Raw genomic sequence first — 23,038 nt, forward strand, 5'->3', positions numbered from 1 at the left:
GGAAAAATATACTCATAGTCCTTTTACTAATGGGTGACTCCCGTTAATTCCCACAGAAGAGCTCAGTCCATTTTTCACCGGTGATTACTTGTTCTCTAAGAGAGAGAGAGACTCCTCCTCACCTCCACTCTCATTTTATCTGGCAATTTACAAAAACAGTGTCCTTGTTTGTGTGGAAACTAAAAGTATTATTGAAACACACTACCAGGAAAATCCATATATAGATGCAAAATCTAAACCTTCCTCCTTCCAGTATAGTATGAAATAGACTTATTTTGTTGAGCATTTATGTCACGAGAATACTTAGACTGTATATTATTGTTTGCTATGAAAACAACTCAACAGAAACGTTGGGTCTTACCTCTAACACTATCTTTCAAGCAATGATGATTATAAAAAATTTCAATTATTACTTAAAGACTTCACTTCTGCTGCAGCCTAAACTACTTGGAAATGGTAGTTGTAAACATCTGTCCCGGAAAACATTACCTGGGACAATTTAAATCCACACTGATGGAGTAGCCTACGAAGTAGGCTTTTGTAATTTCTATTGCTGTTGTTGTTACTAACGTACAATTGCAGACAATTTCCTAGGGAACACTTTTTCCTCAGTGTTAAATCCTCTACTATTTGTAAGATGTCTCCATGGTCACTACAAAATCATGTATATTAAAGTCTATTACATATGATTATTGATTTAGAACTATTTTAAATGAACCTCTTTTTAAATTCAAGCTGTGTTAATGCCCTCAATTATCTTTGTTATATACAAGCTGAGGGCTATTTTAGAAGAATGTTATTGTCATTTTTCCTTTAGTTTCTGAATATAATTTTCTTTACCTAGAAAAATCAGAGAAAATGGCTTATTACCCATACAATTTCAGTGACTTTAACCTCTGCAGTGTTATTGTTTCTGGAATCAGTTTTTGAAACCTGCTGCTGAACTGTGGCAGAGTCAGAGTGCAGCAATTCTACTTGCTACGTAGCTACTTATTTCATGGAGCAGCCCAAAGGTTGCCTACCTTTGCCGGTCTCCTATAGTTTCCACTTGTATGTACATATTAGGAAATCCATATTGAAACAATGCTGCATTTCTAAAACCAGAATTATTACACAGAAATCATTTAGGGCCACATTTACTGGGGATATGACAACCGCGAGTAAATTAGGCATTTAGAGAAACATCAATGTGTTAGTTGCTCAGTTGTGTCCAACTCTTTGCTGTCCCATGGACTGCAGCCCACCAAGCTCCTCTGTCCATGGGATTCTTCAGGCAAGAATACTGAAGTGGGTTGCCGTGCCCTCCTCCAGGGAATCTTCCCGATCCAGGGATCAATCCTAGGACCCCTGCATTGTAGGCAGGTTCTTTACCATCTGAGTCATCAGGGAAGCCCAGAGAACATCAGGCTTGTGTATTTAAGGACATATAGAGAGGGCTGGAGATGATCATTACAAAGAAAAGGAGCCAGAGAAAGGCACATCTTGTTAGCTTTTGCTGCTGATTCAGCTACTGACTCTCTGGGATAGTAAGTCTTCTCTACATCCTCAAGTGGGCAGAGCCCTGCTTAAGTGGCCCTGACCACCCAGAAATCAGACACTCCTGTTGTAGTCCTTCTGACATTCACCCTATCGTCTTGCAACTTGCTTCTTACAACTGGTCTAATTTATCTGAGTTTGTGGGATTCACCGATGGTCCAAGGAACTGCAAACCAAACTGTAACCAGGCAACAAGGAGATTAATTATTTCTCTTCTATTGAGAATGCAATAATAGCACCTGCAGGTGCCTCTGGTATTGGTGTAATATGATGGACATTAGAGTTATTGACTAGTTTTGTGACTCAGGCTTGTGTATGTTTGGATCTAATGCCAGGGAATTCTCAGCAGAGCTTATCTTCTTTCATATTCATACCCAGCGCCATGCACCTGAGGTTTCCCCCAACTTCTATTTGTCTTCTTCACCATACTTTTTCTTGGCCATTCCCACTCACCAAACAAAAGCTACCGCTAAGGATATGGTAAGTTTTCAATGACTTTGCATCTGATCCCTAGTGATTTATTCATCATGAATTCTCACCCAAGTTCCTTATTGCCTTTGACTCTGGGAGCAGGGTACAGGAATGGAAAACCTGGAATGATCTTCCTGTTTCTTTGTGAACTTTTCTACATCACCACCTCCCTGCCAGATTATTTTGAGAATTCCAAGTTATATCCCAGCACCTTTAAACATGTTCTAGATCCTGATAATGAAGATTTCTAAGACTTCCTGTAGGCTCTTGGTTAAATGTAAAGAAACTACCATATTTATACAAACAACACACATGCAAAAATGTGCTCTCTAATGCTTTGCTTCTGACAAAAAAGACAGTTAGGTTGAAAAAATGTGTAAATAGCTGACCCAAACCAATGATATATTTATTCTTCCTAACACAGAAGTGAAGAGTTCCCATATAACCCTCTCCCATTTTTGGTCAGCTTTGGCATCCTTGGGTAGTTAGGGACTGCTCAGACCACCCTACAGACTTCTTAAATCAGGTCAAAGTCCCTTGAATTCAAAAAGGACACGCAAAAGAAATGAGATGCAGGAAGGTCAGTGCAGATGACCCAGCATGGCAGCAAAGGAATCTTCCTGTTAGCAACTTGGAAATAAAAATCATTTCTATTTTCTGAGGACTTTCCCCAAATTTACAGTGATGGGTTTATGGCCTTCAGATAGTTTTAAAAAGTCTGTCTGTTTTCCACATCTTCTTTCTTTCTCCTTTAAAATCAAAGCAGTCCATGGGCCCTCTTCTGAGGTCTTGTACTTTACAACTACTTTAATCTCACACAATTGTATACAGATATCCATTTAAATCAACATGCTGGATTTTGAATTTTGAAGTTCCAGGCATTGCATTCTCCCATCCCACCAAGGATCTGTCCCTATCAACACTTCTCATTTTACAACACATTAATTCTTTTGGTTTAGCCAGGAAATGCAAAACAGTAAATTACCACCCTCATCCCGAAAGAAAAAGTTAATGAAGCTTTTCAGTCTGTTTATTCAATTCATGGCTCTTGGTTTCATTTTCACATGCTGAAATGTGAAAAAAAAAAAAAATGGATCCTATTTATTCTTAGCACAATAAATAGCAACAGGGACACTTCTTTTCCACCAAAACCATTAAAAAAATTCTACAAGCCTATGGCTATTTAAGGCTATAGTTTATATACTGAGAAAATCTTGCTTTGAGGAACACAACCTTTTCAATGGAACCCCAAAATCCATTCTTAAAATGATCCAAACTCACCTCAACTCAGTGAATTCTGAGTTGCTTGAGTGGCATGCTCATTTACAAATACCACCATATTTTTTGCATTCCATCCCACACCATAGAAGGGAATAGGGAAAAAAAGGGCTGGAAGGATTGATTTCTTTCTTTCCTTCCTTTCTCACTGTATTGTAAGTCATTTTTGTCCGTAAAATAGATACTGAGACTTAGTGTTGCAGAAAAGGCAGAGAACTGGTTTTATTTTCTATTTTTAATGAGTTACTGAGGAAGCATAATGTTGTTCAAGGCATTGCCCCTTGATTTCTCTGGAACCCATGATATGATCAGAATCATTTTGTATTTGAACCTAGTAGAATAAGTGGAGTTTTACTTGATTTGCTTTAACTAAGGACCACATGTTTAAGACATTGGGAGCTCATAGATGAAACTGTCTCAGTATTTATCTTACTCTTATTCTTGAAATCTGTTTAACTTGAGTCTGATGACTAAAACACCACATTTACATGATATATGCAGAGTTTTCCATTTGATTGTTTATTTTTTTGAAGAAACATAGCCTGAGAGAAGTAAACTAAGTTAGTGCTGATTATAACAGTTTTGGAAGACTTCTAGATGCTGAAGTCATGTGTTTTTTTTAAAATCACAGACAAAGCAAGTTCCTAGCTATCCAAAAACTCATCCTCTTAAATGAATACATAGATTGTACATCATTCTACAATTTACATTTATTTTAAAAAATATGACTAGAAAATGGCTTGTTGTACTCTATACTGTTCTTTATGATTAAAATTATTTTTGAAAGAAAACATCATATCATTTCCACCTTGGTTCACCTTACTGATAGCTTATTGACTCCACTGCGTGTGTGTTAGTATTTTGATCTTGGTTTCAAACACATGTTCAATGTTTCTTTCCAGAGCCTATTAAGGAAAAAGAAGTAAAGGTTCCAGCCTCCCTAAAGGAAAAAGGTATTACTCTATAATGAAATGTGAAAACACATTGATCCACCTATTGCATATTCAGTTACTTGCAATAAGGCCACATATTATTCATTTATTTTTTTATACTTTCAAAGGTATAACTTTCATATGTACTTCTGTGTTTTGATGCAAAGGGAAAAGAACTTATTCTCTATTGTAAAATTTTAAATTGTACTGTGAAACAACATACGAAAGAGTAGCCATGTCAGAGATACTGAGAAAGCTTAGAATGTCTAGAAAACAAGTTCCTACTGTATAGCACAGGGAACTATATCCAATCTCCTGAGATAAACTGTGATGGAAAAGTGTATTAAAAAAGAATGTATATATGTGTAAAACTGAGTCAGTTTGCTGTATAGCAGAGATTGGCACAACATTGTAAATCAGCTTTACATAAATAAAAAAATACATATGCTGTTCTGATTTTATGAGTCTGTAGTAGAAAATCTATATTTTATAAATATCCTAAGGTTAATCCTATTAGGAGTGGCCATGAAAACCAAAAGTTTAAGATACAAAAAAATACTTTAAATTTCTCAGTGATAGCTTGCCATACTTTCATTTCAGATACAGTAAAATCCTAACAAATTTTATAGCTGGGAAACACTTAGAGGTAAACTCTAAAGATTTTTGGATGAGGTCCAAAATCCTCACCCTATAGATGGATAAAACTGAAATAGTCTAGAAACTTTTCAAAGTTATTATAATTTGCAGCAGAACCTGCATGAGAACTCTGATCTCCCAATCAAGCACTATGATCTTACTAAGGGGTCTTATTAGCCCTCTGGCCTTCCTATTATACTAGGCTCATAGGTATGTGGATTCTGATATGCCATGCATCAAGTTACGTTCCCTAAAATGTAAGTAAATATGTTAAGTCCAATGTAATACATTTAGTTTCTAATTATCCCAGTAACTTCTATGGGCCTGGTATCATTCTCCAAATTGTCTAATATTTCTTATCATTAAAATGAACATATTAGTGAACCAGTAAAACCATGAAATACACCTGCTGTATCGAATGTTCAAATAGAGCCCGTTTCTACTTTACCCTGAAGAGAAATCTGTGTGAACTATTGACCAGTATGCAAGGGCTTAGTGTAAAAATCCCAAATTATTGGAATTGTATTAAAAGAAAAGGCTTTTCATGAACTTGCATAAACATGTGTTGGCACTGAGGGCAATGTGGAAGTGCAGTGGGAGGGGAAGCTGACAGAAGACTTAGTGAGATACATGAAGGATGCAGGAGAGACTCCATTAGTCAGTGTAGCAATGGATTAAAAACATACCCTCAAGTCATATATTTTCTTATTTTTCAATTAAATTTAAATTAAATGAAATTGTTATTTAATGAAACAAGAAAGCACAGCATAATTTTTTTCTTAGCCCACATAACGTACTTAATTTATTTTAAAGTACTTAAAGCAATAAGGATTCCAAACCTATTAAGGCATTCATGTTTCACTTTAGAAAAATATCATACCCGAAACTTTATTTTTATTGTCCCCTATGTAGTAGTTATTTTGATGCCACATACGCTTTCAAGTTATTCTGACACAATATGTAAATTCAAATATTTTGCTTGCAAGAGAAGTCTTACACATTATGTTAAATGTTCAACAGGCAGCAAAATGTTGTTACATTGTATTATTTGAGGAATGAATTAATTATGAAGACTAAAGACATTCTTTGTATTTAGATAATTTATTTCTTTAAAATAACTCTACACTTCTTTTTCATGATCTGTCAATTTCAATAAACATTTATATAAATATCTAAATTGAAAGATTTGATTCCATCAAGTAATTTAATCATTCAACGATGTTATAACTTTTTCCAAACTAAGATATAAGTATTAAAAAATGAGGGACAGGAGTGTTATAAATTTCCACAGTTTTATTAAGAAAGCAAAATGCAAAATTTTTCCCCACTAAAAATGTGTGTGGAATATATAAATATATAAATGAAAAACAATTTAGGAGAGTCAGGCACAACTTAGCGAATAAACAACAAGAAAAACACATGGTGCTAGTTTGAGTCTTTGGACACTGGAAATATCTGTTTGAGTTTCCTGTCTTCTTCCATCGCTCTGGGGATTGTTTTTTCATCATCCTATCCCAGACGGTCAGCGGAGCTCCACCCAGTGCATAATCACAGACAGTGACAGTGGGGAAGGCAGCATTTTGGAAAAGATGCATTTTTTAAAAAGTTATATCCTCATTTCATTAATGTTGAGCTTTCTGCATTACTATATGTTTCAAATAACTGCTTGAGAATATTTAGTATCTTTTTTATTTTACCATTTAAAGCAACAATGACCTCTTATAGTAATACACTGAGATATTATTGGTGCTTTGAAATTTTATGCATTTAGTGTCATCATTTGTTTACTACCAAACAACCAAGTTTCGGGCCTGTGGTGCTGAGTGTGAATGACAGTCCTTGGACATTTTGACAGAAAGAATAGCATTATATAGAAAGACTTTCACTTTTACCTGTGAGAGATGGTGTCACCTTAGACCTTCTTTCCTTAAAGGGAGTCAGTAAATTCTCACATATATTATAACAGCTACAATTTTAAAAATTCCTGCTGAAAAAGAAATTAATTTTAAAAGAAATCTTGTTAGCTTGAAAGCTTATCATATCTTCTTTAGTAAATAATGAAATTGAAAGTGTAAATGTGTTAGTTGCTCAGTCATGTCTGACTCTTTAAGACCCATGGACTGTAGCCTAGAAAGGATTATTGAAAGGCTTCATTTAATGTCCAATCAAAAAGCATGAAACATAATGATAATATCATGCACACTTAAATATTAAAATTCACAGATACATAGAAATTAAACAACATATTCTTAAACATCCAGTAAATCAAAGAAGAAATTAAAAGGGAGATTAGAAAATATCTTCGGAAAAATGAAAATGAAAACTCAACATACCAAAACTTAACAGAATGCATCAAAAGCAGTTCTAAGAGAGAAGTTCATAGCAATAAGTACATTAAAAAATAGAAAGATTTCAAATAAACAACCTAACTGCATACTTCAAGGTATTAGAGTAAAAAAGAACAAACTAAGCCCAAAGTTAGCAGAAGGAAGGAAATAAAAAAGATTAGAGCAGACTTAAACAAAATAAAGAGTAGAAAGATCAACAAAACCAAGAGTTGTCTTTTGAAAAGATCAATAAAAATGACAAACCTTTGGCTAGATTAAAAAAAAAAAAAAGTGAAGAGCCAAGTAAAATGAAATCAGAGTAAAAGAGGAGAATTTATAACTCTTGCTACAAAAAATTAAAAAGAGGATCATAAAAGATTACTGTGAATGTTTATATGCCAACAACTTGGATAACCTAGAAGATATGAGTAAATATCTAGAAGCATGCAATGGCCAAGACTGAATCATGAAGAAATAAAAAATTTGTACAGAATAATAACAATGAGAACATAATCAAAAGCCTGCTAATGAAGAAAAGTCCAGGACCAGAAGGCTTCATGCTGAATTCTGCCAAACATGTGAACAAAAGTGATTTACAGTTCCTTTCCTGAAGATAAGAATAGTACCAAAAACAATAGCACTTTTATTCTAAGCAGCAGTTAACAGCCTAACGCTTTTCCAGTTAAGCCCATCAGGCCAAACTGCCAAGTTGATAGAATGAATGGAAAGTGGTTATATGTTGGTAAGTGAAGTAGTTGAGACTGCCAAAATTTTTTCTGTAATCACTGGCTTTCCAAAATTAATGCATCCAAGTACTGTGAATTTTACTTCCTTCCTCCAAAAAACTAATGTACATAATATATGTACAACTATATGTATGTGAAATATATGGCAGTTATAAATGTAAAGCTTCAGTATTCCTTCCTTGGTATTCTTTCCATTTAAGCCCTCTAAAGAATGCCTCACTTTCACTCTGTGTGTTCATGTTTCTTGTCACTCCAAGCCACTTTATGCAAATATCCTAATGTGCTTCTCTCCTTGAAGGAAAAAGTTTTTAAATATCATAGTTTTTATTTATTAATTCATTTTTATTTTTCTTGTTCACTTTTTTAAAAAAGCTTTAAATGTATTGTTTTTCATATCAGGTCATCTATTATTTTTAAGTATTTAACCAGATGTAGGATGATCCATACCTATGACCTTTGACCTTTTGTTAATGTAACTGATTATTCTCACTTCAAGTCAAAGAAAATGCATGCTGGTGCTCAGAGATATAAGTAAGAAAAAGTGACTCTCTTTTGTTAAGGGGAAAAAGAATAAGAATGTCTGCTTATTTGCCTTGGCAAGTGATTTTTCCACCATTTTCTGGACCATTTGAATGGTTTAAAGTCACCTGGCTCATTACCTGCAATAAATCCAACCACCTCTCCTGCCATCTTCAGATAACATCACAGGACCTTGTTCGTACTGACTATTATCTGTGCGACCTACAGTATGTTCAGTCTCTTCACATTATTTCTTACTTATTTCAGTACAGAGTCTTCATGTTGGGAAGTTTCAGGGAAAGGTAGAATAATGAGGCACATAGCAAGGCATACAAAAAAGATTAGACAGAGACAGAGTGACACTATCAGCAACGTGGTACATTGTATTTAGCATATACAAAAGACAAAGGATCACAAAAATGAAACGATGACAGGATGAGGCAGGGAAAATGTATGCATTTATTCTGCACTGCAAAGAGAGAATGCCCTCTGGCTCATTTTGTGTTTTTAGTGTCCACTCAGCAAACTTACTTTTGAGCACCAAAGTCCTATGGGAATCTTGCCAAAGAAGTGTTGCCGAATCAGGACTTAGGCATAAACGTTGGGTCATGCATTAAGTGTTTGTATTGCGAACTAAAGCTATTTTTAGAACTGTAACTATAGAAGCTTATAAAGCATAATTTCTTTTCCTGTTGACACAATGGGAATGAGAGGTGAGAGAGAGACAGACACGGACAGAAATACACACCATGGGTGTGGTGGGGGTGTGTTTGTGTATGTGTGCATACCTGTTATGGAAAGAGCGCTGTGCCCAGTAGCTTGAGACTCTAACTGCAGCTCTGAAATTACCAGATAGTTATCTGAAGATAATTTCCCCCAGTGTTGTGTGTCTGCTGGGTCCCTTCTAATGGTCTTTTCCACCCATGCAAATTTTTGATTAGTGGGACAAGGATTCTACTTTATATTTTGGTCTAAAACATCTAAAAATGAAACATAAATTTTATTTTCTCGGCATTTTTAAACCACATCTTAAATTGTTTTGTTTCATAACAACATTTGAGTGATAGTATAATATTCTGGGAATATCTTAGTCATGAGACTCCACTAATGAAGAAGACACAATCCTTGTCCTCCAAGATCTCAGGATACTTGGTAAAGAAAGCTGGAAGAGAGTAAAAGTGAAGCGGCCTCCAGTGGTGCCTTAGATGAGGCATACCAAAGTTTTCATCCAATCTGTGGATGTCTATGTGTTGTATGTTCGTACATGAATGCTCAGGAAATATTTGTTAAATTATTCAGTCTCATTTCAGCCACAGAGACATCAGCTAATTATCATTGTTCCCCTTTCAGAAGGTTAGGAATTTAAAATTTAGAGTCTTTCTGATGCCTGCATTAGATCATTTGGTTAATAAATAGGGAAATACGTTTTAAACTGAAGGACTTTTTTGTTTGGTTGGTTGGTTTTTCTCCAACTGCAGTGCAACAAATGGTCTCTTGCTTTGGATGAGATTGGGCAATTACTTGAGAACACCATCACCTTACCCCTTTATTATGCATGAAAGGATTCCTCAGTTTATAACCAAAGATAACACCGATTTAAAAACTCAAACAAGAAAAATAGGAACATAGAAGGTGCATGAGGTTTCATAAACATGTGAATGTGGTTAAATAAGAGAAAGGAAAAAAATTAAACAGCCCATGTAGTATTGAATTAAAGAAACGTAGACAGAGATAAGATGAAAAGTAGAGTAGAAGTTGGTAGGTGTTGGTTCTCTCTGTGACTTTACCCAAACTCAGGGCAGTTTTGTGTTTTTGAAAGTCTGTGAACTAAAGATGATCCCAGTCAGACTGATTGGTAATCAGAGCTTGTCTTTCTCACAGTTGTATTTACCTGGATTACAAAATCATGCGTCCACGGCAGATGAAATAAAATGCTACCTACTAAAATACATCTCTTATTTTCAACAGTTTCTCTTAAGACATAATTAAGAAGAAACACGGATTCACTGAAGTTTGTTCCAAATCCAAATCTTGTAGTGAAGCTGGTTAGAGTGACAGTAGTGCTCCATCTCTCACGCAGGAAAGAAAATGTGAAAGTGTGTATGTGTGTGTTTTACAAAACATTGATTGTTAAATAATACAGTGAGGACCACGTGCGTATGCATGCTAGGTCGCTCAGTCGTGTCCGACTCTTTGCGCCCCATGGACTGAAGCCCACCAGGCTCCTCTGTCCATGGGATTCTCCAGGCAAAAATACTAGAGTGGATCGCCATTTCTTCCTCCAGGAGATCTTCCTGACCCAGGGATCGAAATTGTGTCACCTGCGGCTCCTGCATTGCAGGCAGATTCTTTACCACTTGAACGACAAGGGAAGCCCAATGAGGACAACAGTGAAATGTAAATGTGTATATGTGTATAATTGTAATAGTAGCAGATATTCATTGAAAAGTGCAAATGACTACTCAAAAGATACAAAAATCATGGATTTAAATTTATGAATGTAACTTCATTTAATATAACTTTAATTATTTTATTTAAATATATTTATATTTAAATATGCTTTAACAGTATGGTGGAAAAATATAAGAAAAATCATTTCAAATATCAGTAAATAGACTAACATACACTGTTGGCTTTGTTCTAAGTGCTTCACAGTTGTGTTCAATCTAATTTTCACAACAATCCTTTTTTTCATTAATGTGAAAATTGAAGCGCTAGGAGTGAATTGCCCAGGTCACACAGTCACCTGAGGTACATTTGGACTCATGCCTGGCAGCATGACCCACCTCCTTTGCTAGCAGGCTCTCTAGACTCCCTCAGACCAAAACTGACATACAATTGACAAAGGAAAACAATACTGAAGCTCCTTTATATATTTCATACAAATGGGTTTGGTGACCTGATTTTAAGTGTAAAGTCTCTCCTTGCCACTAAATATTAACTACTACTCTGGCAGCGAGTGAGGCAGTTATCAATTTTCTATCAATAGTCAGTCTATCTAGTTTAACCAGCTTAATTTAGGAAATTGTTTATATGATTCATTTTTTAATGACTGGCTGAAAAAACTAGAAACCTCAATGGCTTTACTGTTCATGCCAATTACAATCTTAATGACTCTGTTAGTAATGTGTACCTATACGATGTAGTATGTGGCTTTCTATGTAGTCTTTTTGTGTGAGATATTTAAAAACATTCATTCTATCTGTATCAACAGTAGTTATAGAAGGGTGCTTGTGTGTTTGTTCGTCCCTCAGTTGTGTCTAAATCTTTGCGACCCCGTAGACTGTAGCCCACCATGCTCTTCTGCCCATGGTTTTCTCCAGATAAGAATACTGGAAGCCATTCCCATCTTCAGGAGATCTTCCTGACCCAGGGATCCTTCCTTGCAGGCAGATTCTTTACTGTCTGAGCCACCAGAAAAACCCATAGCAGTGTGCTTACAAATGCTTCACATTTTAGAGTTGGAAAAAATCAGTATTCAGAGACCAGTTTTTCCACTTACTAGGAAGTACATACATAGATAAGTATTAAGCCTCAATGTTATTATCTGTAGGCCTCAATATTATTATCTATAAAGTGGGTGTAATATTAGGTTTATATTAGGTTTGTATGTTCATTCATACAGCAAATATTTATTGATCCTTAGTCTGTGCAAAGCACTGATCTAGGCACTATCATATAAAAGATAAAACAGAAAATCATCCCAGGACTCAGGAAGTTTGTATTCTACTGTGGTTAGTGAGCTAATAAATATTTATGAATATTTAACATTATTTAAATAAATTTTAGATAATGTATATAATACACTTACTGAGTGTCATGTAGAATATACAAAACATCATTGGTTGCAAAACCAAGAATTATTATATTTTATTGCACATATAAAGCTCCTATGTGCTGAAGAAGCAAATAACAGTGTGATAATGATAAATTGTTTTATTGTGTGATAATGATAAAAAAGATTGGGAAAAGAAAGAGTAGTGTCATTCAGCTTCTAACTTGCAAAGTATTTAAAATGGAGACATTCAAAAAAGAATGCACATTCTTGGGATTTATACCTTCTTTTTGATTTGTGAAGACAAAGCAGAGACTCCTAAACAAAGTTGTTTTCCACTGCTACCCTTTTTTAAACTCAAGCATATGCATGTTTAAATTTGGTTGGCCTGCTTCACTTGAGAATGTAGTGTTGATGACATTGAAAAATCATTAATGAAGCTCCCCTCCCCAGGCCCACCAGCAATTCACATTTCATAAATGAAATCAACAGCCTGGAAAACTCTGCTACATACAAATTGGCAGGCTGTCTGCTTCAACCATTCAGCTTGGGGATTGTTTGATTCCATGTTTCTGCAGAGCTTGTGTGTGAAGCTCAAATGAAGGGCTTGTGAAAAATGTTTATGGACACCAGATATTTTTCTTATATAATAATAATAATGGTAAAAATGTTTTAGCAGTATAGATGGGTGAAAATAAAAGTTCCTATTCTCTTTTTCCAACTTCCAGGTTGCAATCTTCAGCATCATTCACTGCCCTTAGTTTCCTGAAACTTCAATTAAACCTTTTGACTAAACTTAAAAAAAAATGTATATTCATATATAGGGATTTCCCAATGGCTCAGTGGTAAAGAATCTGGCTTCAATGCAGGAGACACAGGTAGACGTGAATTTGATCCCTGTGTTGGGACAATTCTGTGCAGGAGTAAATGGCAACCCATTCCAGTATTCTTGCTGGGAAAATCCCATTGAGATCAGAGCCTGGTGGTCTCAGTCCATAGGGTCGCAAAGAGTCAGACATGACTGAGCACACATTATTATAGACATATATATTGTTTTTATCAAACCAGTCAATCCAAAAGGAAATCAACCCTGAATATTCATTGGAAGGACTGATGCTGAAGCTGAAGTTCCAATACTTTGGCCACATGATGCAAAGAGCCAACTTATTGGAAAAGACCCTGATGCTGAGAAATATTGAAGGCAGGAGGAGAAGGGGATGACAGAGGATGAATTGGTTGGATGACATCACCGACTCAATGGACATGAGTTTGAGCAAGCTCCGGGAGTTGATAAAGGACAGGGAAGCCTGGCGGTCCATGTGGTCGCAAACAGTTGGACACAACTGAGTGACTGAAAGATGTATACATAGAGCCGACTCACTGGAAAAGACCCTGACGCTGGGGAAGATTGAAGACAGAAGGAAAAGAGGGCGGCAGAGGGTGAAATGGCTAGATAGCTTCACTGACTTAACGGATATGAGTTTGAGCAAACTCTAGGAGATAGTGAGGGATAGGGAAGCCTGGTGTGCTGCAATCCGTGGGTTTGCAGAGTTGGACACAACTTAGTGACTGAACAACAACAACATAAACACATAAAATATGTCTATGTGTATAAGACATATATATCTAGTTATCATTTTGATATGACTAAGAACAGGCATCTATATATGACTCAAAGACAAGCTTCAGTAAAAATGCCATCTACAAAACAGAGACACTGAGTTCGTAGTGACCAAGGAGCCTAATAAAAGAGATGTTCACCTTAGAAATACTCACCTATCAATTCCTGCTTTGCATATTCAAGGGTAAAATCCCAGTTGTGTAAGAACAAAAGAAAATTACCTTGGGAGGTGCTGCAATTTAAGTTCATGAGCATAATTTTAAAATAAGTAAGCCTTTTCTGTATGTTACTCTTAATTCTCTGATCAGTTTCACATTATTTTCTCCATTTCAGCAATGACAAAATTGAGACGAGGTTTTAAGTTATGCCCAAGGTAACAAAACTAAATAAATGAGCTTGCTATTAAAGCTAGATTACATATCCAAGAGCCTTCTTTCCACACTTGCCAAGAATTCCTAAGTTGTGCATTTATCTTGTTAGTGTTTATATAACACCGAAAGTCAGTAGTTCCAGCATCATGAGAGGGTCCATAGCCCCGTACATGTTGCATGATGATAAGACATTTATATAATTATAAAATTATAAAATTTCATGAACAAGGTAGAAGTTGGTTCTGATTGTACTGTGCACATAGATGATAAAAATATTCCCCACAACTTTTATTTTTTATAGAAGATCTTTTGACAAGCATCAAGGCTAAAATGGTTCCATTTCAAGATTATAGTGGCAATGTGATTGACAGGGGAGAAAAACAAGTGTACATTGAGAAGAAAAACTTTCAAACAGACAGTTCTACATGATGAACAAAATGCCTATGGACCCCATCCTAGGGCACTGAATTTTTCTTTAACTCTAGAACCATGGGATTAATCAATTTCTTCTAGGACTACAGATACACAGGAGGGAGCATTTCATCTTTTTATATATTTTTTTGCTCTATATTTCTTTGCCTGAATTTGTTTTGTTCAGCCATTCATTCAACAATATTTATTGATCATAACACCACCTGTTAGATATTTGACCAAATACTGATATTTGAGTAATAAACAAGACACAGCTCTTGCCCTTATGAAACTTAAAATCTAATGACAGTACACAAACAAAAATTTAATTTAAAAAAATGTATAACAAAACTTTATATAACATTAAGGCACATAGGAAACATTAAAATAGTGTATGGGATTCCCTGGTAGCTCAGAGGGTAAAGCGTCTGCCTGCAATGTGGGAGACCCAGGTTCGATCCCTGGGTCAGGAAGATCCCCTGGAGAAGGAAATGGCAACCCACTCCAGTATTCTTGCCTGGAAAATTCCATGGACAGTGGAGCCTGGTAAGCTACAGTCCACAGAATTGCAGAGTTGCACACAACTGAGCAACTCCACTTCTTCCCCAGCTAATGAATGTATTAACTGAAAAAGAGAGATACGTGCCAGGGAGTGTGGACCTGCAATAGTACCGATAATCACTTTTCACAGGATGTGTATTCAAGTGTTACAGGAAGTAGGGTGTCAATGGCTATGCAATTCTCTATTACAGCCAATTCTGCAGTTAAGCAAACGAGCTTTTATGTTTTAAAAAATCATAACTTTAGAAAATAGACCCTATTAGGCTAAGCCCTAAATAAAGCCAGTTAGCACTATGCCTGACACAAAATTTATACTCAGTAATAGCTCAACCACGAGCTCAGTTTTTCTGCTGTTTGAAAGCAGGAAAAATTGTAATGTACCAGAACCCTTCCATTAATCAAACAAGAATTTATGCCAACAAAGGAGAACTCTGAGACGGAGGCAAAATTGTTTAAATAAGGGAAAAGACTGGGAAATATGAAAATATGTAATTATTACAGTGGTTGGGATAATGTCATGAAGATAACTCAAAACACTATGTATTTATCCTATACTTATATTAAGTTAGAATGCAGAGTTTATAGACAAATGCCATTGTCCTAGGACAGTAAGAAAGGACAATATTTTAATGTGTTTATATTATTATACCAAAGTTAAGCCATTTTTTTATTTTTATAAAATTAATAACAAATACTAGTAAAAACAATTATACCAGTTTGAAATGATTAAATTAACCACCAGGTGGAGCTCCATGAATTCAATGTATATTTTCAAAAATAGAAAATTGCTTAAATTGGTCAAATTAGGAAAAATTAGAACATATTTTTTCCTGAGCAGTTTTGGCTAATTTTCTTATCTGCAATGCTAAGAGAATTTATGAATCATAATAGATGGTTCTTATTGAAGACAGAATGCCAAATTTCTTGATTAGTATAATGCCAAATTTCTTGATTAGTATACTAAAACTTTTCAGTTTTTAATAGAAATTTAAATCAAAGTACTTTTGCTTAAGTTACTTTATAGTTTATTTCAAATACATATTCCATTGTATATTGTTTAAAGTATGAAACTATAATTGAAACTTAGAACACATGAGAAAAATCTATTAAAGCCTGCCTATTATTCCATTTAGTACTGATTTTTAAAAAATGCTTATTTTTTTCCAATTTGTTTGTTTTACCCCAGAACCTGAAATTAAAAAAGATGAAAAGATGCCCAAAGCAGGTAAGGAAACCTTGCGAGATTTACCTTTTAATTTATATTCTGTTTATCATGAACAAGGCTGGTGTTATGACCAGGTTGTCCAAGGCTGAAAACATTGAAAAATACTTGTGTATTTCATATATTTTCATTGTAATAAGTAATAAACAGATGTATGCTAAAATTAATATGGATTCTGTTTTCTGGTAGCAGATTTTAGTTGTTTGTCCAAGTATTGGACCTGTTAACATATGCTGTTCCTTATTTATCTAGTGGGCAACTGAATACTGTTTTCAAAGTGCTAATGGGACAATCTGAATTTCAGAGGATGTAGCCAGATTGTGACAAATGCCTAAATCTTATAATTGGTTGAACCTTATGGAATCGCCTACACTTGAACATCTTTTACCTAAAAAACAGTAGTTTCATATGGTTTAACATAAAAGTTCAATCATTTTCTCCCTTACTATTTGAATATCCACATATTTTAGGAGAGGTAATCCATTGTATTACTGACCTTTAATTTGAAAATAGGAGTACTTTTAAAAGAGACTTCCTGAAAATTTTTATGAGAAAAGGAGACAAGAGATTAGCTTGTCATTTTTAAGACAGGTGTTAAAAGTTAGAAGAAGGAACATTATAGAATAAAGGACAGGAAGAAAACACTAAAATTCCTGATGAAAACTTCTTTTAATTACAATCTTTCTAGGGCTAACTCTATTCCAAATATTTTATATACTATATGAAGATAAAGATATAAACTATCTATATGAAGATGTTTATGAAGATATTTACACACCTGTATCTACATATGCAATAAGGTTATATCTATATCTCTCCTTAGAGTGAAAGTGATACAGTGTACATGCAGACATTCAGATCAGTTCAGTTCAGTTCAGTTACTAAGTCGTGTCCAGCTCTTTGTGACCCCATGAATTGCAGCATGCCATTCATGCTTCCCTGCCCATCACCAACTCCTGAAGCTTGCTCAAACTCATGTCCATCAAGTCGCTGATGCCATCAAACCATCTCATCCTCTGTTGTCCCCTTCTCCTCCTGCAGTCAATCTTTCCCAACATCAGGGTCTTTTCCAATGAGTCAGTTCTTCACATCAGGTGGCCAAAGTATTGGAGCTTCAGCTTCAGTATCAGTCCTTCCAATGAATATTCAGGAGTGATTTCCTTTAGGATTGACTGGTTTGATTTTTCAGTCCAAGGGACTCTCAAGAGTCTTCTCCAACACCACAGTTCAAAAGCATCAATTCTTTGGCACTCAGCTTTCTTTATGGTCCAACTCTCACATACATGACTCCATACATGACTACTGGAAAAACCATAGCTTTAACTAGATGGACCTTTGTTGGCAAAGTAATGTCTCTGCTTTTTAATATGCTGTCTAGGTTGGTCATAGTTCTCTTCCAAGGAGCATGCATCTTTTAACTGCACGGCTGCAGTCACCATCTGCAGTGATTTTGGAGCCCAAGAAAATAAACTCTGTCACTGTTTCCACTGTTTCCCCATCTATTTGCCATGAAGTGATGGGACCAGATGCCATGATCTTAATTTCTTGAATGTTGAGTTTTAAGCCAGGTTTTTCACTCCCCTCTTTCACTTTCATCAAGAGGCTGTTCACTTTCTCCCAAAGGGTGGTAGTCATCTGCATATCTGAGGATACTGACATTTCTCCCTGCAGTCCTGATTCCAACTTGTGCTTCATCCAGTCCAGAAATTCATATAATTGGTTTTAAAATATTTGCATATACTTGAGCACATTTTAACATACATTTAAGTAATTCTTGCTTCACCATTCCATGTATAGGTTAAATATTAACCTGAATTATTTTCCTTTGTATCAAAAGTGTTGCCAACATATCAAAAGGAATTGCTTAAGTGTTTTTGTATTTTTAATGAATGAACATAATCATTTGAGTGACTTTATAAAATCTGAAGGGCTTCCCAGGTGGCACCAGTAGTAAAGAATCCACCTGCCAAGAGACGCAAGAGACACGGTTTGATCCTTGCCTCAGGAAGATCTCCTGGAGAAGGAAATGGCAACCCACTCCAATATTCTTGCCTGGAAAATCCCATGGACAGAGGAGTCTGGTGGGCCACAGTCCATAGGGTCACAGACTATATGAGTGACTAAGCCGCAGCATAAAATCTGAAAGTATGCATTCTCTGGATGATAAATGAAAAATGAGCAATTTTAAACAGTGAAAAAAGTGCATGATAAGGACAAAATGATACATTGAATCTTAATATCAAAAATTATAATTGAGCTTTAGATATATCTAAAAAAAGGAAAAGCTATGTATAAAAATTGCTCTCCTTTTGTAAGCACGCTTACTGGTGTCAGCGAAAAATTGCTGGTCAGTTAAAAGTTGCATCATGTCACCCATTCCTATAAACAACACTGTATTTTATGGCTTATTTTACTTTTGATATATAATGGAAAAAGTAATATATGCACTGCTGCTGCTACTGCTAAGTCGCTTCAGTCATGTCCGACTCTGTGCGACCCCATAGATGGCAGCCCACCAGGCTCCTGCGTCCATGGGATTCTCCAGGCAAGAACACTGGAGTGGGTTGCCATTTCCTTCTCCAATGCATTAAAATGAAAAGTGAAAGTGAAGTCGCTCAGTCATGTCCGACTCTTGGCGACCCCACGGACTGCACCCTACCAGGGTCCTGCGTCCATGGGATTCTCCAGGCAAGAGTACTGGAGTGGGTTGCCATTGCCTTCTCCAATATATGCACTATAAATTCCCTATTATTCAGTCAGTCAGTCAGTCACTCAGTTGTGTCCGACTCTTTACAACCCCATAGACTGCAGCATGCCAGGCTTCCCTGTCCATCACCAACTCCTGAACTTGCTCAAACTCATGTCCATCGAGTCAGTGATGCCATCCAACCATCTCATCCTCTGTCATCCCCTTCTCCTGCTTTCAATCTTTCCCAACATTAGTGTCTTTTCCAAGAAGTCAGTTCTTTGCATCAGGTACTTTACATTAAATATTTTTGTCTATTTTTATGTTATATTTATTTTCATCTTCCTAAAAGGAAAGAGAAATCAGAACTAATGACATATTTTATTATAAAACATGATCAATTCACAATTTGTTAACAATATATATTATGCTAATATCACTGCCATATGTTAAGAACTGTGCTTGGTGAAACAAAGTTTAGAAACAAGTGATGTTTCCCATCCCAAGAGAGTCTAACCAAAGACATAGACATGAACTATTGAAAGATGGTTCTTAGATAATTAGTTAAATTAGTAAAGAGTCTCTAGGAGTTTAGAGAGAGGGGGCATTCCTATAGTCTGTGCTAATCATTGAAACTTCAGGGAGATGATGGATTAAGCTGGGATTTTAGGAGTATGCAAGAGCATCTGAGACAGGAAGGTGACTATAAAGCATGGTGGAAGCCAACTTTATAGAAGAAAAATATGAATTTTACTCTCTTGCCATTTGCTAAGGATGTGACTTAAATTACTTCATGTTTCTGAGTTTCAATATTTTATCTATTGAAGAAAGGTCATTACACCCACCTGGTAGAGTTGTTAATAAGAAACTGAGTTGATGTTTTCTATTTGTTTCAGATTTAATAAATGGGGGTTATATTCAGGAGTTAGTCAGAGGCAGGGATGAGCGTGACTTGAGAAGAGACAGTGAGGAGAGGACCAAGAACCAAAGTTGATTCCAGGGGCCACAGAGGAAGAGAGGATGCCAAGACTGCAGCAATGATGTGTAGACACATGAGCATGGTTCTGGAAATCTAGAAAACTGGACTTAGGAAACCAGGGTGAAAAGTCTGGATGATTAGAAGGTGAATGAGAAGAGAGTCATATCCTAAGTCTTAGAATGCCATGCAGGGTGAAATTCTACATGAAGAATTTTGAATCATAAATTCAACTCAATAGCTTTGATAGTAATCTAGTATTGTAAAGGCAAGTGAAATTGATAGGGAGAGAGAGGCAGCAATAAGGAAGTGAATTGTTTACTTTAAATATTTTTTATGGCCATGACTAATATTCTATGTGAAATTATTAGGAATTAAGTTTTTAAAAATCACAGGACCTAGCAACTCATTGAAAAATACTAATAACATCTTGTTATACACCCTTTCAATTATTTGAGTATATACAATCACAACCACACTCTATAGTGTAGTTAATATCACTACTTTTGTAAGTGTCAACCTATTTCACAGGAAGAGGCTAGAAATTGATGACATTAGCTATATATGAAAGTGAAAAGTGAAAGTGAAGTTGCTCAGTCGTGTCCGACTCTGCGACCCCATGGACTGCAGCCTACCAGTCTCCTCCATCCATGGGATTCTCCAGGCAAGAATACTGGAGTGGGTTGCCATTTCCTTCTCCAGGGGATCTTCCCGACCCAGGGATCGAACCCAGGTCTCCTGCATTGCAGGCAGATGTTTTAACCTCTGAGCCACCAGGGAAGCCTATATATATATGTAAAACTCCTAGGTCTCAACCTTGAAAGGATGGAGAAGGTGATCAAAGGTAGAAGTTGCAGAGGAAATGCAGGTTGCGGGGAGAGAGATGTACTAGCAACACTGGGCAATAGGGAACTTTCACTTTGATTCCTCACACTATGTATCCGTAAGTTTAGAGGTTTGGAGTTAGAAGCCAAAGCTGAGAAGGATTTCTCCAAGAAACTAGAACTTGGAGAGAAAAGAGAAGAGAATGAAGGGCAGCTTCTTGGAAAAGAAAAAGAACAGGTCAAAAAGGAGAGTGTGTTACCTGGAAGATAGGGATACAGTGTATCAGCATCCTAAAGGCCAGACACTTTCAAGAAAAAGGATCAATAGAAAAATCAATAGTCTTAATGTCACAGGAAAGTCAAGGGGCATGATACCTGAGAAAAACCCTTATATTTAACAAAAATCTGTCATTTTATGACCACTTGAAGGCATTTTTATTTTTGTATCGATGTATAATTGCTTTATAATGTTGTGTTAGTTTCTGCTGTACAATGAAATGAATCGGCTATGCTTCCCTGGTGGCTCAGTCAGTAAAAAAATCTGTCTGCAATGCAGGAGACCCAGGTTCAATCCCTGGTTCAGGAAGATTCTTGGAGAAGGAAATGGCAACCCACTCCAGTATTCTTGCCTGGGAAATCTCATGAACTCCTGGCAAGCTACAGTCCACGGAGTCGCAAGAGTCAGACATAACTTAGTGACTCAACCTACACCATGCATACACACCCCTCCCTCGTGGACCTCCCTTCCACCCTGCCCCCACCCCACCCATCTGGATCATCACTAGAGAGCATTTTTAGTAAAGGGGTGGAAGTAGCAAGCAGTTTAGAGGAATTAATAAGAGAATTTATCAGTAATAAGTGGAATTAGAACACCCCAACTACTTTTTTTCAGGAGTTTGCTGTTCAAAGGAGGCAAAATACTATATTCCAGCAGGTGGAATCAATGAGCTGTGTTTGTCATTTTCATATCTGTGATAGGGTGGAGCATTCTAGGGAAAGGAGGAGCATGAAATCCAGAGGGAGATATTAATTCCAAGTGAGCTGTCCCAGATCAAGGTCTGGGATACACAATATAGGTGGAGGGCATTAACTTATATAGCCCCCCTCCCACCTTTGAGAAAACATTGAAAGGATAGATTAAATTAAAGCTGAGGGTCTGTGAGGATGCTTCTGCTGAGTACTCTTTTGTCCTAAAATCTCTTCTGAAAGGTGACCACTAATGTGTTCATTTGCCAAACACAGGGCATAGTTTCCTTTCTTCATATTGTACTAACCTTTGGATAATATCTGACCATGTTCATCATCTCTTATTCCTCAAAAGAAAACAAAAATCCTTTTATTTGGCAGAAACTACAACATTTAACCAACGGTGTTAAAAATAAAACAGCAACAAAAGATGACAACACTTTTTAAAACTGAGTCAACATTGTAGCAATTATTTATTTTTGACATGGCATATGGGGCTTCCCTCATGACTCAGATAGTAAGGAATCTGCCTGCAATACAGGAGACCTGGGTTTCATCCTTGGGTCAGGAAGATCCCATATTATTAGGCACTAAAATGATAGCAAATAGGACATGCATTTTATTAGGTAAGTGAAGAATAGCTAAATATTCTTTTCAGGAAGCAATAGGCATTAATTATAAGTAGCAATGTAATTAAAAACAGAAATATTTGCATAAGTAATTTTTTATCAGGAAAATTAACATTCATAAACAAAATCTTCAAAGTTCTGTTACTGCATTTCTCACTGCCAAAACTGGAGGCAAGGTAAACAGGTAAGATGCTTTTGATATGGAGCTGAAGTGAGAGCAGAATATTAAAACTTACTTTCTCCCGCCTTTTCTCTATCTGTAAACACACACCACACAGTTCTCCAGCCTTGGTCTTGTTGTAAATGTTTTTCTCTAACATATCATGTGATAGCCATGTTTGTTGAATGGATTTCTTCAAACTTTGTGTTTCAGCTCCTGTATTATCTTTGCTGTGAGCTATGCAGTCTTCTTCTCAGGGGAGACAGAAAGTCACTCAAAAGCCACCATAGCTACAACAGGTCACCAAAATTATCCTCATGAAAAGGGAGGCATTAGTCAATCCTACCATCTCATCCTCTGTTGCCCCCTTCTGCCCTCAGTCTTTCCTAGC

At 36.2% G+C, this 23,038-nt stretch overlaps 1 protein-coding gene across 50 annotated transcripts in view; it reads left to right on the forward strand.

The window, feature by feature from the left end:
- Positions 1-23,038, forward strand: part of TRDN (triadin) — a 415,136-nt gene that overhangs the window by 329,495 nt on the left and 62,603 nt on the right. For all 50 annotated transcript variants that reach the window (XM_061427426.1, XM_061427397.1, XM_061427384.1 and 47 more), the window contains 2 exons: positions 4,188-4,238; positions 16,371-16,409. In XM_061427426.1, coding sequence (XP_061283410.1) covers positions 4,188-4,238; positions 16,371-16,409 — 90 coding nt within the window. The remainder of the gene's footprint in view (positions 1-4,187; positions 4,239-16,370; positions 16,410-23,038) is intronic.

Source organism: Bos javanicus, chromosome 9 (genome assembly GCF_032452875.1).
Source record: "Bos javanicus breed banteng chromosome 9, ARS-OSU_banteng_1.0, whole genome shotgun sequence".
In the NCBI taxonomy this organism is placed as follows: domain Eukaryota; kingdom Metazoa; phylum Chordata; class Mammalia; order Artiodactyla; family Bovidae; genus Bos; species Bos javanicus.